Source organism: Cuculus canorus, chromosome 1, assembly GCF_017976375.1.
Source record: "Cuculus canorus isolate bCucCan1 chromosome 1, bCucCan1.pri, whole genome shotgun sequence".
NCBI lineage: Eukaryota > Metazoa > Chordata > Aves > Cuculiformes > Cuculidae > Cuculus > Cuculus canorus.
The window spans coordinates 135,718,458-135,734,586 of record NC_071401.1 but is presented as its reverse complement, the minus strand read 5'-3'; the positions used below and the strand labels follow the sequence as shown (position 1 = coordinate 135,734,586).

Here is a 16,129-nt window from a genome sequence, read left to right as displayed (position 1 = left end):
TATTAATGTCAAGGTTTTAGCAAGCTGTAAATGAAGTGTAATATGTAGGTAACTTCTGTTCCACTGTGCCAGGGCATGTGTTTGTCCCATGAGTAATCCATTACCCCTGTATCTTTTAAGTGTAGCCACCATGGCTACAGGCATGTAAGCTGGCACGCAACATTGATTGCATGGCTGACATTTTTGTTCATCTGGGTTCTTCCTCTTCGGGAGGGATGTGTTGCCAAAGTAGAAAAAGGAATGTGTCTGGATCTCAAGAAATCCCAGACGGCAGCCATGTGGGAATAGGAGCTAATCCAGCTGGGCTGCCAGCCATCCAGAAGAGTTGCACAGATGGCTGATACGGCATGTGCAAATTGACTTTGCCTCTAGTGAGATCAGTGCATTCTGCCCATGCGCATATCTGAATTCAGAAATTCCTAGACAGAAACATGGGAATACTTTGAATTCATGTCACAATTGCGGTAAAAGCAGAAACTCCTTTGTGTGGCTCAGCCTCTGCTAGGGTATGTGTTTAACCAGTACCCTGCTTGCAAGCTGCTCTACAGAACTCACACTTGATGACTTTTCTAACTGCCCTTTTCCTTTTGCAGAGCCAACATTTCAGTCTGGGTCACTGAAGCGCCCCGGCTCATCCAGGCAACTCCCCAGTAACCTTCGGATTCTACAGAACCCCCTGTCATCTGGTTTTAACCCGGAGGGCATTTATGTATGACAGTACATACCTCTTCTGGAGAGGACCTAGCAAGGTACTCTGGACAAGATACACTTTTGTTTTATTCTGCCAATGATGAATGGAAGAAGGTGGTTTGCTTGTTTGTTTGTTTTTTAAGGCACCATATATTTTTTTCTTCTTCCTCTGACACACCACTTGGAGCCATACCCTGTGCACTGATGCTAAAGAGACAGAAGAACTGTCTCGATTCATAATTGACAAGGATGAACTTACTATCAACACAGCTAGAGTGCAAAAACCTTCCTTTGTTTTTGTCACTTCAGAAGCATTTGAGGAAGTATTGTTCCATGTATAGGCATAAATGAAAGACTGAGGGTGAAGGAAACCATGTATGCAACTTACCTGAGGTTTAATTTATTCCCTTTAATCAATGGACGCGTGAATGTTGATCTTTTTTATTTTTATTTTTAACTTGTGGGTAATCATGTATGGCTGTATGTCAGTCTGACAAGGTGGCTTTAATTTGCGTGTACAACCATCCACCATCTGATCAAGAACAATGACTTGCAATGCAGAGTTCTGTGGAGTGCTGAACCATTAAAACGGTTTCTCACCACTGACTTGATTAATTTCTGTTGTGGGTATTAAGGTGTCATGTTACATCAATTGCTACCTTTTAAGGCTTGAAAAGTGAGCTTGTGGGATTTACTTGCTGTTGAATCTGCCTTGAATGAAGCACCTAGTGTTCAAAAGATTTATGGAATTTAAACCTTGGCTTGGTAAAAATTTCCAGCATATGATTGAGGATGCACTAGTTAGATGATATTTTATTATATAGAATGTATATTTGAAATATTTTGCCACATTGTATATGCCTTTTGAGAAAAGAACAATGTAAGAAGTTATCTTCATATATCTTACCAAAAGAGAGTAGGAGGCTTTCACTGTGTGTCATTTTATACTTTGTTTTTTCCACTAGTCATTACAGTGTTGTTTTGTGATGAATCTTGCTGTTAGAGGAGGAAAAAAAAAAAATTTTTGGAAAACAAATGAGCATCCTCTTCCAGCCTTCCAGAATTCACTCAAGTTGTGTGGAGGGAAGAAACCAGGCAGAGAGTCTCATCAAGTCAATAGCAGAGCTTCTACTGACTTGAGTGCTGCTGGGATTTCATTCCAGGTCCCCAGTATTAAATGGTAGACCTTTAGCCACTTTGAAAGACATATTGCTGCTCACTTACAGAATATAAAGCTTACAAACAGGAAATTCACACACTTAGTAGTCAAAAAATGGGAAGAGAGAACGTTACCGTATGTTGATGTCAGTCTAATGCAATCAGAGCTAAGCAAAGGTCAGACAAAAAGGCTTCCATGGAGAAAGTAAGACACTGTGTTCGTTACAGGTCTTGAAATTAGATCACTAAAGTGGACAAGTTTGTAGGTGTCCGCATCAGTGGGACACCTTGTGTGCGTTAGGAGGCTGGCCTCAAGGGTGAGTTAGAGAAGGAATGGGCCTTACCTAGCTGCATTTGGATTTCCTGTTTGAACAGCAACTCATACAATCAGCCCCCGCCCTTGAGATCCCTTTGACACAAGAGGGGGTCACTGTGCTTTCACTGCAGTATTGGATACCAGGACTCCAGTCAGTGGCATAATGACACAACTCCTGAAGTCTTCGGTAGCATCAGGATTTTACCACTGGTAGGAAACTCCAAGCTTATTGCCACAGAAAATACTTAAAATTCTTAACTCCTAGCATCCTATTGTGTTGTTTTACTGATGTGCAGACAAATGTTAATTTAAACTTCCTTTTTTAAAAAAGGCTGTTCCTGGCAAATGGAAGATTTATAAGATATAGTAGAATATGAAGGACTCTTGAGTGTTTAATGCATTTTTTCCCCTTTCCACTTATTAGTGGCATCATATATTCTCCAAATGCTGCTGTATCTAGACTAACAGCAACAGATAAGGCTGTGAATATATAAATGACCTTTCCAAATGGATTCTGAATTTTTACTGTTTACTCATCAGGTCTCTTTTACTTTTTTCCCCCTTTGTGAGCAAACTGGAAAAGGAAATGTTCCTACTTGAGGAATGTTTGCAGTGCTCACAGATTTTACTGTTAGTTTATCACAATTCTGTGCTCATGTTTACTGTGCCCGTAACTTTGTATTAAAAAATAAAGAATGTGTATATATACATATATATATATTTAAAAAAGTGTAAAATATACATAGTTTGGGGACAATATCTGTCCAAGGTACTTGAGCATCTATGCCTTACATTCTGGGTTCAATTTACAGAAATAAAATGGCCCTCTCCAGTGGATATCTTGCATTTTCAGCACCTCCTGATGTTAGAAAACTGAGGCACTCGGCACCTTGCAAAGTCTGGCCCAAATTATGCTGCATGGAGGTGGGGGGAAACACAAGGGAAAGCCTGTTGCAATTTCAGTCTTGTACTGAGACAAAACATTTTCAATGCAGATCAACTTACTTACCCAGCTAATGTTTTTGTCATGCTTTGTAACTAGTCCATCTCCCAGAGATGTCAGTTTGAGCTGAACTGTGCTCTTGCATCATAAAAACCGCTCTCTTTCTCTGCCAGGTTATTTAAGATGGAGAGAAAAGGAAAAGGATTAAAAGGAAGGGGAAGAGCAGCTTTGGAGGGCTTGAGTTATGGCTTTCTAATAGAATCAAGGAAGGAATTTGCCAGTTTAAAAAGTAGCATCTGCTGAATGCAGCGGCAGTTAGACAGAAGGGCCAGCCTGGAGCTGGCTCAGGAGTGGCCACCATGGCTGAGTGGGCCCTCCTTGTCAGAGCTTTAGCAACTGTCAAGGTGATCTAGAAAACATTCACAGCTTCACCTACTATTGTTGCAAAGGAGAGGCTTTGGTATCCAAACCATTTGGGAAACCCAACAAACTCCCCTGCCTCCACTATACTTACTCAGAAAAATATTCAGTTTCACCCCGGACAATGTTCTGTAGCGTTTTCACCCTCTCTGTAAATAAACAACAACAAAAAAAAATGGCATGCCCTTGCATTAAATGTGAATTGAACAACGTACTACAGTTATAGGAATTCCTCACATTATGGCGTTAAGCATTTTGCTTCTAATCAACTGCAGAACCTCACTCTTCACAGATGTAGAAAAGAAATTTTCAGAAGTCTTTCAAACCTATTTAGAGGGCATTAGCAGAAAGGAAGCTACACATACTGTTTTTAACAAGTGCCATATTATTTGCTGGCCAGCATGATAAAAATGGGGGGGGGGGGGGGTTGCTTGCATTAAATATTTGAATACACAAGCACTATTTTCCAGTGCACAGGGAATTTATATGGAGAACTCCCGTAACTAATGAAGATTAACTGGTTTACCTCTCTCATCCATGAGGATACAGTTTATTTTTGCTGGTGATACTATGTTGTTAGGGGAAAAGGGGAGGTGGGTTTGACTGCTTGAAAAGCCAGTAGGTTAAGGCTAAGGTAAACATTCTGAATGCCTCAGCAATGGAGAAGCCCAAGTCCCACTCTGAAAAGTCAGCTAGGAACCTGCCTCCCGTTATCTTTTAGTGGGACTTAGGTTCCCAAGTGCCTGAATTGCTTCTGGAAATGGTATATTATCTTTGAGATTACTCGCTTTTCTAAACACTAGCAAGTTGGAAAGAAGTTCTTAAAGAAGAGAACTACCACTAGCATTAGCAATACACAACATGATTTTGTTGTGAGGTAAGAGGGGAAAAATCCTTTAGTGGAATAAAAATCTCCTCTTGGGGCAATAATTGCCTTGGTTTTAGCATGAAGAGGAACTGGGATCACATGAGTATGAAGAAAAAAAAATTGGTCTTGCAATTTTCAGTGAGTTGTCTTGAAGCATATAAATTCCTGATGTGCATTAACTTGAGTGAATTGGGCCTTAATGATCCATGTAAATAACAAAACTGTATTCGGATATTTTTTCCAGAAAATAGTCTTTAATGGTCTGTACTGTATCAAAATAAGTGTCAAAGTGTTACTTTTATATTACTTTTTTTTGGGTTTTGTTTGTTTTTGTTTTTGGTTTTTTTTTTTTTTAGAACATTGAAACATGCATGTTTATTCTATTTGCTACAGTATTTTATGTTTTGGATGAAGGCCATCAGTTGTATGGAGATGACAAAACAATCATTCTGTCTATTTATTCAGTATTGCTGCTCAAAATTTTCAAAATAAAGCTTTCAATGCCAATATAGTGACTGATTGAAAGCTGTTCTAGCTCTCTTCAAATGTTTCTTTCTATGTTTATAGAAAACTAAATAAGTGAAACTTGGTATATAAACTGCTATACCAGCAAAGAATTATTGCAATAATATTGTTGGGAGGGCTTGTGGGTAGGCGTGTGTAGTATGTACATAGATGTATGCATGCACTGAATGTGTTTAGGTCTTGAGTAAATGGAGTGCCAAAGAATGTTTGAATCCTGTGTGGTTTTGCAAGCAACTTACACCTACAATCAAATACTGGTTAGTGCTTCATACCACTGTGCAGTGCTTGTATGGAGCAGAAGAAGCAGAGGATTGTCACAAAGGATCAACTTGGAGCCCTTTGAACCAACTGGGATTTAAGCATATTCTTCAGCATTCCATAGGTGTGTTTCTGAATTGGGCCTAAAAGCATGTTCTCATGCAAAAAACTTTCAGTAGCAGCAAGGATGCCTCATTTCAAGTGCAGCTGGTACCTCAGAAAATTTGAGTAGTTCTAAGATGAATCAAGTATGCCTGCTCTATTTGTGAAGGGTATCAAAATGCAGAGAGCATTCATCTTCATGATCGCCCTGTGAAGCTACTAACTAGAGGTTCTGACCGGAAGATTTGAGTTGCTGATGCTTTAACTTAGAGAAGTAACACAAACTAACTGTGAAAACACAAGTGAGCAATTTGTTACTGCTCTGCTTCAATGCTAGATGGAAATCTGTATTGTATGTAACTATATTTTTTGTCATTAAAAAGCTTCTATTTTTTATTATTCTCATGAATGGTTGACAAAAGGTATTGGATATGCTCCCATACAATAAATTCCCCTCTGAAACTTTGGGTCTTTATGGTTCATGGTTTGCTGGAATTGCACTGAACATCTTGTGCACATCTTACGCTACAGATGCTGGAACTCTGTGTGTCAAAAAGCACTTAGCCTGAAAGCAGGATAAGGTCATGCTCGGTGTGTCTAGAGCTCAAACACTTTCAGAAATGGCCATGTGTTGAGCATTAGGACACAATGAACACTCCCAAATGGCAGTTACTTGGAGGTGTGGGATTCACAACTGGTTGCTGTCTCTCTGGGGTCTCTCTGGAAGACAAGAGATATCCTCTACCATAAAGTGTGCACAAGCTATATTTTTAATCACATTTGGCCCAGGAACTATAAGAGAGTGGAGTAGCTTATTTTCAGATGGGGAACTGTTACTAAGATTAATATTAATCCTGAAAAGATAGAATTGGTTGGTGACTCAGGGGAAGTGTAACTTAAAGCAAAGAAGCAAGGGTTTGTTTGGAGATGATGAGGGAGAGGAACTGAATGTATAGAATCTTCGCATAACAAATACAAGGTGCACAGGTGCTTTAGGGGGCAGGAAAAAATTAAGCTTCAAACAAGGAACTGAAGACCTGATTCTGGCTTAGTTCTTGTGCTGAAGACCAGGGGGTCTGTGAAGATCGCTTGAGATCAGTTACATGAATCAAGGCACGGAACTTGATACAGCTGTGGACTTACAATTTAAGCCATCCAAATGCAGTCTTTAGTCTAATATCCCAACAAATGGCTTTGCTTAAGCCTGCTCGAGCCTAATCTTGTTAGATGTGAGGAGAAATGAGCTAACAGTAGTAGCACTGTTGATACAACAAAGAATGTCATGAGCTTCACAGAAAACCTAGCACGTGGCATTCATGGTGGCAGGACCATGAAAAGTTGTAGAGGGCCTCTGCTCCTGAAAGGTACCCTTTTCTGCTTCTGTGCAAGTCAGCTGGCTGGGTTTTGTGCTAAGTAAGGTTTCCTAGCATGCTCAGTAGACCCAGGGATACAGCTAATGGTTCTGATCTTTTGCTTTGCCTTTGAAGAGCAAAGTGGTATATTTGCGTGCAACCTGCTGCAGTGCTAACTAGCTGAGTGTAACTGGACCACTAGTGGGTTGTAAAACCAGACCAGATCAATGGTCTTTCATTTAGAATCTGTACTGATTTCTGCCTGTCATATCTTTGTCAGCTAGGTGGTGTTGCTTTATAATCCCAATTTTTGTTGAAACTATCATTAAAATTGTCTACTGTCAGAAGCAGGGCACAGGGAGCAATGGTCCCCATTGTCGCCTTTCTTGAAAATGTTACGTTTGCTACCTTTGGTATTGTAGCTAGTGTTAATGAGTGAGTATTTTCTAGGTCAGCCACTGCTTCATCATTGACTTTCCCCAGCAGCATTGGATGGAGAAAATCTGGTTTATTTTGTTCCATTTTTACCACGTGGATATGTGGTGTATTTTTTTTTCCCATTCTTTGCAGTGGGTTCTCTGTTCTATGTCCTGTCAGATCAGCAAACTGTGGGGCTGATTTGCTAAACATGAGCCACTGTCTTGTGGGTGACTTGAAAAGAGCTTCTTCAGCATGTGTTAGTGGAACAAGGAACTTGATGCAGAAATAATAAACTTAATTGAACTACCTCACCATTTTTCTGATTAGCGCAGAAGCTGCTAGTGCCCTCATGCCACTTCTGGTAGGTATGTCTGTGTCTCCCTGGGGGCAAGAAACCTCCTTGCTGTCACATAGATAGCCCTTCTGTTTCTCCGCCATGAATATGTATTTGCTGTCCACTGACTCCTTGTTCAGACGTCTGTCTCCCCTGCAACTGAAGTTTTGATTTCTAGAGACTTTTCTGATCTGAATCCCTGGCTACGGGAAGGCTACAGGGATCTCTGTAATATGTGGAGTGAGTGTCATCACAATATCATCACACTGTTTTGTTCAGTTTTGTTTTGTTTTGGAGGAGGTGAAATACAGCTACAACTGAATAGGTCTGCAACTGCAAGAGTTGGATGTTAATATCCAGTTTTTGCTTTGGTTCACACGGGCTAAGTGTATGAGGCTTAGATTTCAGTTTCAAGTCCTCTGGGACCCAGGTATAGCAAGAAGCAGAGTTGCAAAAACAACATGAAGGCAAATCAACAGGGCAGATTTCTGTACAAGTAACACACTGGTAAATGGGGGACATAGCTTGTCACTGTTGCAGGCCACATCCCACACCCCTGTCTCGTAATGTAATTATTCTGTTAATTACCTATGTGTTGACTTGTTCCCTAGTAGCATATTTTCGTATATACTGTTCCTGCAAAATACAGAAGGATGTTGTTGTTCAAGCTATAGTTTCCTCTTTCTGTATATATTTGTATATTCTATTTTGTGCTTTTTGTTTCAGCTGCACACTTTGTCTTGCTTTACCCCTCTGCAGAAGGAGGAAGAAAATAAGTAATTGAAAGACTTAATGAGAAATGCAATGTAAAAGATCTTAATATTCAATCCTGGTTCTAGGTGGAAAGAAGAAAAGTTTTCTATGATTTCTTCATTAATGAGCAAAAGTTTGAAGAAAAGTATTCAGGAGAGTTTCAGCTTGTGAACAGTCCACTTAAAACCTTATGCAGTGAAATACAAATGAGTGCCAATAATTACCTGTCTGGGTAGTTTAAAAGGGAGAACTTCTGGTTAAAACAAAGGGGAAAAAAGAAGGGCAGGAGAGAATGAGGATGCACACCAAGTAAAACACCTTTAACCTGATTCCTATTTGCCCTGAAGTCCCTCTTGCTACCCATGTGATGGGAAGTGAAAGAATCATCCATCTCTAGAGCCAGTGACATGGTATCACAGTGTAACATCAGTAACTGTTGCTAAAATAAAATGCAGGCCAGACTTCTAAGTGGAGAAGAAATAGAATTTATTTGTTGTTGCTTGTCACAACCTGCAATAGCATATTCCTTTTATTAAGTATGCCAAACTGCTTTTTGTTAAATGTTATGTGCCCAGAAAAATATGATTTGACTTTAGCAGTCACAATCAACCCAAGGTGAACATTGATCGGTGAAGCAAAGCTCGCCCTTCTGGCAAGCTGAAGAGAAACCCAAGAACAACAGCCGACCTTTAACTAGGCTTTGTTGCTAAGAAGTTGTCTTAACTGTTCTCTTGACCTAGCAAATTTGCATCATGGTTACCAAGACTATGACCTGGATTCTCCATTGTGGTGTAGCTGGTCTCATGTACAAAACGAGTGTGCATGAGACAGTGACATGGCTAAATGGGAAGGGTGAAAATGTCCATTAGCAGTATGTCTGGTGTGAAAGGTTATGCTAGATGCAGGGCATCAGATAATCTTGTTCACTCGACTCTGTCACAACACTGCAATTACAACAAGTTTTACACGAGAGGGCAGCAATACATCCTGGCGTGCCTGGAGCAGTGTAGCGAGTCAGCTAGTTGAAAAGCAGATTTTCTAGGCATATATAGCACATGATTGAAAATAATGTAAAATATGCAACATTCTGTCTTTAAATATGTTCTTTCAGTAAGGACACAATGATACTTACAAAGAACCATATCCTAGTCACAGTGTGTGTGTAGCTGATGCACAAATAATGTAGCCCCTGCAGTTTCTGTGAGAAGGGCTCAGACTTGGCAGGTTTCTGCAACCTGTACAGATGTGGACTGAAACATTCTAGTTTTAAGATTATTCTGTGCCTGGCATATTTGCCTGGGACTAGGAAGCTCTTGTTTCATTTCCCTGCTCTGCCACAGATTTTCTGTTTGTGACCTTGGGCAAACTACTATAATCCCTCTGGATTGGAGTCTCCCAGCTGTAAGCTTGAGATAATACTGCTTCATCCCCTTTGACTTTGTCTATATATACTGCAAGCCCAGTGGAGAACAGCATTTCATTTCCTATTTGTTTGGCAAATAATACTTAGCACAATGTGGTCCTGATCTTTCCTGTGCCATCTAGGTCCTACTGCAATGAAGTATATTTTTATATCATGCTGAGAGGATGACAAGAAGTCGGTCTGAGTTAGTTTTACCGGAACGGTGAGAGTACGATGCAGGCATGTGCTGAAGAAAGACTGAGGTTTCTGAAGGTGAATTCTTGTTTAGTTTTAAATGGATTTCTTTTTCTAAAGAGGTAAAAAGAATAGCAAGTAAAGGAATAAAGCCTCTTAAAGCTTACTATCATTGAATAACAGTGACCCCAAGCATATACATTTTTATACACACACACATATATGTGTAGGGAGTCAAGTCATTAAACACCGTTATCCCTTTTTTCAGCTTGGAAAACTAAGGCCTAGGGAGGTGAAAGGCCTTTGCAGATGGAGTACATACCCTTCTCCATGTACCTACTTTTGTATATGGATCTTTTACTGTCTGTTCTGGTCACTCCCAAACACAGAGTTGTCCAACAATGGTTCAGCCAGGTTGAAGGGCTATCTGGCCTAGCATTCAGCCTCTAGCTCTATAGCAAGAGCTGAATGGGCACAGGCAGCTGAATTGTAAGTGGTACCCTTGGTCTGCAGATACCAATATAAGCTACTCTGAGAGGATGGTTTCCCTAACCCTTCAGTCAGAGGTTAAACCTCTTCTTGACAGCAGAGAGTATATCTCCCTTCCAAACTAAACAATGTAAGCATTTCAAAAGAAGCAACTCTGATGTGACCTTTTGCAAGTGTTGCACCAGGTTCAACCAATAAAGCTTTTACCTTTGAGATCTAATTAGTCTCTTTTAAGTGTAAAGCTTTACTCTGCAAAGTTAATATCTTCCTCTACCTTTGATTTTAGCAAGTTTGTTCCAGCATATGCAGAAGAAGTTCAGCTCATTGCAGAATTCAACCAATGTATTTTAAGTTCTTTGGCAGGGTCTGCAAAAGAGGGAAGTTGAAATTAACAACAACAATAACAAGCTATTCTATGTTCAAGTGACAGGTTTGTGTTTTCTTCTAGTGCAGCTCATCAGGATTCCAGTTACTTCCTAGTTCAGGTTTTTAACCTTCGTGGTGTAAAATATTTTTAGAACCTGAACTAGGAATAAGGGAAATCTTCCTGGCATTGTTCCATCTCATTTTGGCTGTAGAAATGCACACACACTCTATGATGCACAGGAGATGGGCTCACTGCATTTCACTGCCTCCATGTCTGATTAACACTGGATGATTAGAAGGTAACTGAGGGTTACTAGTAAAGGAACCCCATCTCAGCAATGAACTTGTGGAGTGGCTGTGTTTAGGGTTAAAAATTTGAGTCTGTTCACATTTCTTCTTCAGGTAATTGTACTTAGCTTATTGCTTCTCTTGTCAGTGTATGCAGGTTACCTGTTTTGCTAGAAAAGCCACGCAGCAAAACTAGAAAGATCCAACTGTAATTATATTTAGATTTGATGCCACCCAAGAAACTACATTGGTTTGAAATCATACATCCAAAAAGGGTAGCATTTCACAGTGGTGTTCCTGCTGTGGTTCACTACTGCATGGCTGAATTGCAGTTTCACCTGCCTCACATTACTGATAACAGGGATAGATCAGAAGGAAAAAGGGCTTGTCAGCTGCACAGCATGCTATTGTAAGGCAGTATATCAGAACTGCTTTTCTGCTCCTCGTGGCCTTGCCAGAAGCTTGAGACTCACCTGCAGTGTGGAGGTGCCTTCAGTCAAGGGCACAGACGTGCATCTTGAAGGCACTGTCACGCATCAGGAACATCTGGGGAAAGGGAGGAGATCCCCTCTTTACAGGCTTGTACAAATACAAATGACTTGACTGTGTCCACAAGGGAAAATACCAGGGTAGCCCCAAGCTAACGTGCCATTCCAGACCAGACAGCTTTGTTACTGGAGAAGGTATACATTATCTCGGAGTAAAACAAGAGAAAGGGACGTGCAGTACTTTCTCACTGATTTGACAGGCAACTGAATTGCCCTCTACCCCTTTGAATGTATTGCCCTGGGATTACTAAACTCAAGCAACCCCATGACATTACTGTGTACTTTTAAAAATAGTTATTGCAACAGCAATCACAGCAAACAGCTGGACTCTTGGAAATACCTTCTGGGCCTAGCAGGACACTGATGGGATCACGCTTCCCATAGATGCCCCCTGGGGCACGGCAAACAGATTACTCTCAAAGGTCATTTTAAATAACTGTACTTACCTTGTAATTTACAACACCAGAACTGGCCCTGTCACCAGTTGTGTTATGTATTTTGCAAAGCCACCTCACATTTTGCAGACAGATAGATATATCTTTATTTTCTTATCTCTCTGCTCTGTAGAACAAATTACAATCCAAACATACAGCTTCTTTCTCTTGTGCTGAGAAGCAGGAACGTGCAGGTTCACACAAACACATTTTTCTTTACAGATGGACTAGGAGTGCCCATGAGGATTATCTAATGATGGCACCTTGTTGAGCCATTGTAGCTCCTTCTCTCTTAGAAATCAGGAGGTGTTGAAGGATGCACAAGCATCCTTAACTCTGACCCTTGCCTGCACAGATTACCATACTCTTCAATTACCTTGGCAGCACCTGCAATAAGCAGTTCTTGCTTATTCTATAAATCTTTTCTATTTTTTAAGTAGCATGTTATTAAACAGTTTTATTCCTACTCATGTTGGTACATACTCCTCTGTGGACGCCTCCTTCCCAACTTCACTCTGGAAACTGAAGTCCCAATTGTAGCACATTCGGCATGACCCAGCACACTGCCTGTATATCAAAAAAAAACAGACCATGTATAAGAGCTTGCACTACTGGAAAAAAAACAAGCCAGCCTCATATTCATGCTTTCTATTCCCTAACTGACAGCAACTTCTCTCTGGAACAACAGAGGGCACCACTCTTCACACAAAAAGATGCAGCTGGAAGAGGAGCAGCCCTGCATTTAAATAACAGTTTAGTGACTAAAACACTTCTTTCTCAGTAGGTGATTGGGACTGAGTATTCTTCCTCCAAGGAGGTTCAGCTTCACATCTCCCGCTCCCTGTGGGAAAGCCCTGACCAAAGGCTGTTTTCAGAGATGTGTATACTGTCTCTGTTGTGGATCTTGTCCTAGTTTGCACAGAGTAATTAAGCAGTCACTCACTGAGAAATAGCTTTAGCCTGTTTACTAGGGTCTTCATTTGGGGGAGGAGGAAACTAGAGTGCTAGTTTCTGCCCCAGCTCCTCTGAAAGTCCAGTTTTTGTAACATAAAACGCATAAACACACTGCAAAGCAGGGCTGGAATCTAGGTTTCTCCTCTCAGATGACTGCATTATCTTCTCATCGTTCTGTGCTGCCCAACAGGTGCCTCCAGCTGCAGCCTCCCCTTACACCCAGTGAGTGCTATTTTGAAATAAAGGTAGCAAATCTAGTTCAGCTGTTGAAGAAAAAAAAGCACACTGATTTGAGCATTTACCCCTGTGAAAGGCTTTAGGACTGAGATCTGAGTAGAAGGCAGTGATAGTCACCTGAGGCCCAGAGTGGGCAGGGGTACAGATGTGTCCTACTAACTAGTTTGTACAGCTCTCATCTGATCCAATGGGCTGTGGTAAATTCACGTCCCAGGGAACTGCCTGCAGGGTGGCTGTGGCTCTCACGCAGAACCTGGTAGCGCTTGCATCCAGATTGTGTCATGTGAGCAGTAGCAGGATTATGCTGCAGCCAGGACAGATGATAGCTCTGGGTCTCTTCACTGCAGTTGGAAACTAATGAGCAAGAGCTACTCAGGCTGGTATCAATGCATTTCCCTGGCCCAGCATCAGCCTGTGATGGAGAAGGAGGGTCTGTGGGATGCCATTCACAGTCCTCCAGCCTTGGGCTTTGTGGGGTATGTCTCAGGAGCACACATATGTGGAAGAAAGGGGTATGTGACAGGCACAGTAATGAAGGACTGGTAGCTCTTAAATAAATAAAAAGTTCAGGTAAACAAAATGTGTAGCAGATCATTCTAGAGAGTTAAGCACTCCAAGTCCTGTGAGGCTACGAAAAGGCAGGGGTGCTTGAAAATGAATCTGGTTTTCCAGTGGCATCAGCTGTGCTAATAAAATGTTTTGCCTTCACCTACGGACTTTCATAGTAACATTACTATTCGAGAAAAAAACAAAGCAAAGACAAGTAGGTCTAGTAAAGCCTATTCCCTGATCACGGTTTATTAGCCCTCCAGCTGATGCCCTCAAGGGCTATAAACCTCTCAGACCTTCCTATTTTCAGTACAAGAAAGCAGAATTGGTCCATACCCGCATAATATTGCATTGTTTGCTCAAAATGCATTGAGCAAGCCTCTTGAATGCCAGGACTCCAGATTCAACTTATTTTAAACCTTGAATGCTGCCCAGGAGCAGTGCTGCAATTTATCATCTCCCCTAATCTGCAGTGACATTGCTGGCGTTATTAGCTCCGCAGACACAGTCCAAAGGCCGGGACTGCCACTTCACTGCACGTACACAGCATGCTCGGGGAGGGGTGCTTAATGAAATAAAGGCAAATTCATTTTCCTCATCAAGGGGCCGATACAAGAAATAGTAACAATTACAAAGAGTAGAATATTTTGATATAAGCTAAAGTAGAGTTAGGTTACATCTAAGTAACAGTATTTTTTGAAGGTTAGACAGAAGTCCCTCTGATAGCTTGTTGGGGTTTTTTTAAATGTTTTTCCAGACTGTTAATTCTCTGAAAATGACGATGTCTTGTGTTCAGTGTGATCTGTGCTGAACAGAGGTGTCTGCTTCTGTGATCACCTGTTTGCAGCCTTTCCCCATCTCAAGGCCAAGGTCAGGCAGAGCTGGAGCCAACGATACAAGATTACTATTACAAAAAGTGAAATATTTTCATTTAAGCTGAGGTAAAGTTCATACAAATAACTGTGGTTTTTGAAAGGTACACAGGATATCCCTCTGATAGCTTGATTTATTTCAAACAGTGTTTTTCCATTTTTACAGACACTGTTTATTCCTTGAAGATGACAATGTCTTGAGTTCAGTGTGATCTGCGCTGAACACAGGGGTCTGTTTCTGTGTTCGCCACTGTTTGCAGCCTTTCCCCATCTCCAAGGCAAGTTCAGGCAGAGCAGAGCCAGCTCCAAGTCAGCAAGAGTTTTGACTGTTGTGAAGTTCATAATAACATTAAAATTAGACCTTGGAAAGTAACAGAATATGCATAAGATTTCTGGGAGTACTTATACACGTGTGTAAGTGGGAAATCCGTTGTGTCCCAGCTCTGGCCTGGCTGCACACGATGGATGGAGATCGCTCCCCGTGTTGCCCAGCCCTGACAGAGGGTGCTGCTTTCTCAACCTCCAAAACGAGTCTCGGAGAGTTTATTTGCCGCCGTTTTCGGTATCAGGAAACCGGTGTAAGCGTGTTTACCACCGCCGCTGTGGCCCTGGGGGGTGGCAGCAGGGGGCAACCCCTCGCCCAGCCCCCTCGCTCCTCTCAGGCCTGCACCGCCCCCGCCCCGCCCGACGGCACCGCCTCCGCTCCTCCCGTCTCCCTTCCTTCCCCCGGAGCCGGCGCGCACGTGCCGCGCAGCGTGCGCGCGGGAAAGGGCGGGGGGTGTGGTGAAAACAGGAGCGGTCACGTGGGCGCGCGCGTGACGGAGCCGTGCTGCCTCCCGGCTCGCAGGGTCCGGGGAGTGGGAGGGTGTGTGGTCTGTGCGGGGGGCTTTATCGCCAGGAAAAGCGTCTCTGTCTGCGATCCCGGCCATCCCGGGGAGCCCTGGAGGAGTGCCGGGGGGTAGTGTCACAGGGTGCGGTGGTCCCCAGTTCGGGGGACCCGCCTCCAGGGGGGTCTGATCGCATCCTCCCACACTCCACGGCTTCTGGGTGTCTGTGCAAGGTTCTAAAGGGAGGGGAAAAAAGATCTTTTTTCCTTTGGGAAACCTGGATTGCATTACAGCGAGGCCAAGCTGTTAGTGTCTGCTGGTGAATCGTAGAATCATAGAACGGTTTGGATTGGAAAGGATCATCCAGTTCCAACCTCCCTGCCATGGGCAGGGACACCTTTCACTGGATCAGGTTGCTCCAGGCCCCATCCAACCTGGCCTTGAACACCTCCAGGGATGGGGCAGCCACAACTTCCCTGGGCAACCTGTGCCAGTACTTCACCACTCTCATCGTGAAGAAATTCTTCCTTACGTCTAGTCTAAATCTGCCCCTCTCCAGTTTATACCCATTGCCCCTCGTCCTCTCGCTACAAGTAATAGTCTTATCACTACTGAGTAATACTTCTTTCTCAGTGCTGGAGATAGGACATTGGGCTGAAGGATGGTGTCACGGTTTGGCCATACCTGGCCAAATTTCAGCAGCTAAAAACCGTGCAGTTGAGCTTCCAAAATCACAGAATCACAGAATCACAAGGTTGGAAAGGACCCATTGGAACATCGAGTCCAACCATTCCTAACACTCCCTAAACCATGTCCCTCAGCACTTCAT

The 16,129-nt window shown here is 42.4% G+C and overlaps 1 protein-coding gene and 1 long non-coding RNA gene across 3 annotated transcripts in view; one reads left to right on the top strand and one right to left on the bottom strand.

Annotated features, from left to right (window-relative positions):
• RASSF8 (Ras association domain family member 8) overlaps positions 1 to 5,226 on the top strand; it is a 93,418-nt gene extending 88,192 nt beyond the window's left edge. For both annotated transcript variants that reach the window (XM_054086185.1, XM_054086193.1), the window contains exon 6: positions 594 to 5,226. In XM_054086185.1, the coding sequence (XP_053942160.1) occupies positions 594 to 715 (122 nt within the window). In that variant the 3' untranslated portion in view covers positions 716 to 5,226. The remainder of the gene's footprint in view (positions 1 to 593) is intronic.
• A 5,277-nt stretch (positions 5,227 to 10,503) lies between these two features.
• Positions 10,504 to 12,428, bottom strand: LOC128854280 (uncharacterized). Its single transcript, XR_008453279.1, has 3 exons — positions 12,345 to 12,428; positions 11,353 to 11,425; positions 10,504 to 10,591 (listed from the first exon to the last, which is right to left on the bottom strand). It is a non-coding gene; the product is annotated as an uncharacterized LOC128854280 (long non-coding RNA).
• Positions 12,429 to 16,129: the final 3,701 nt, after the last annotated feature.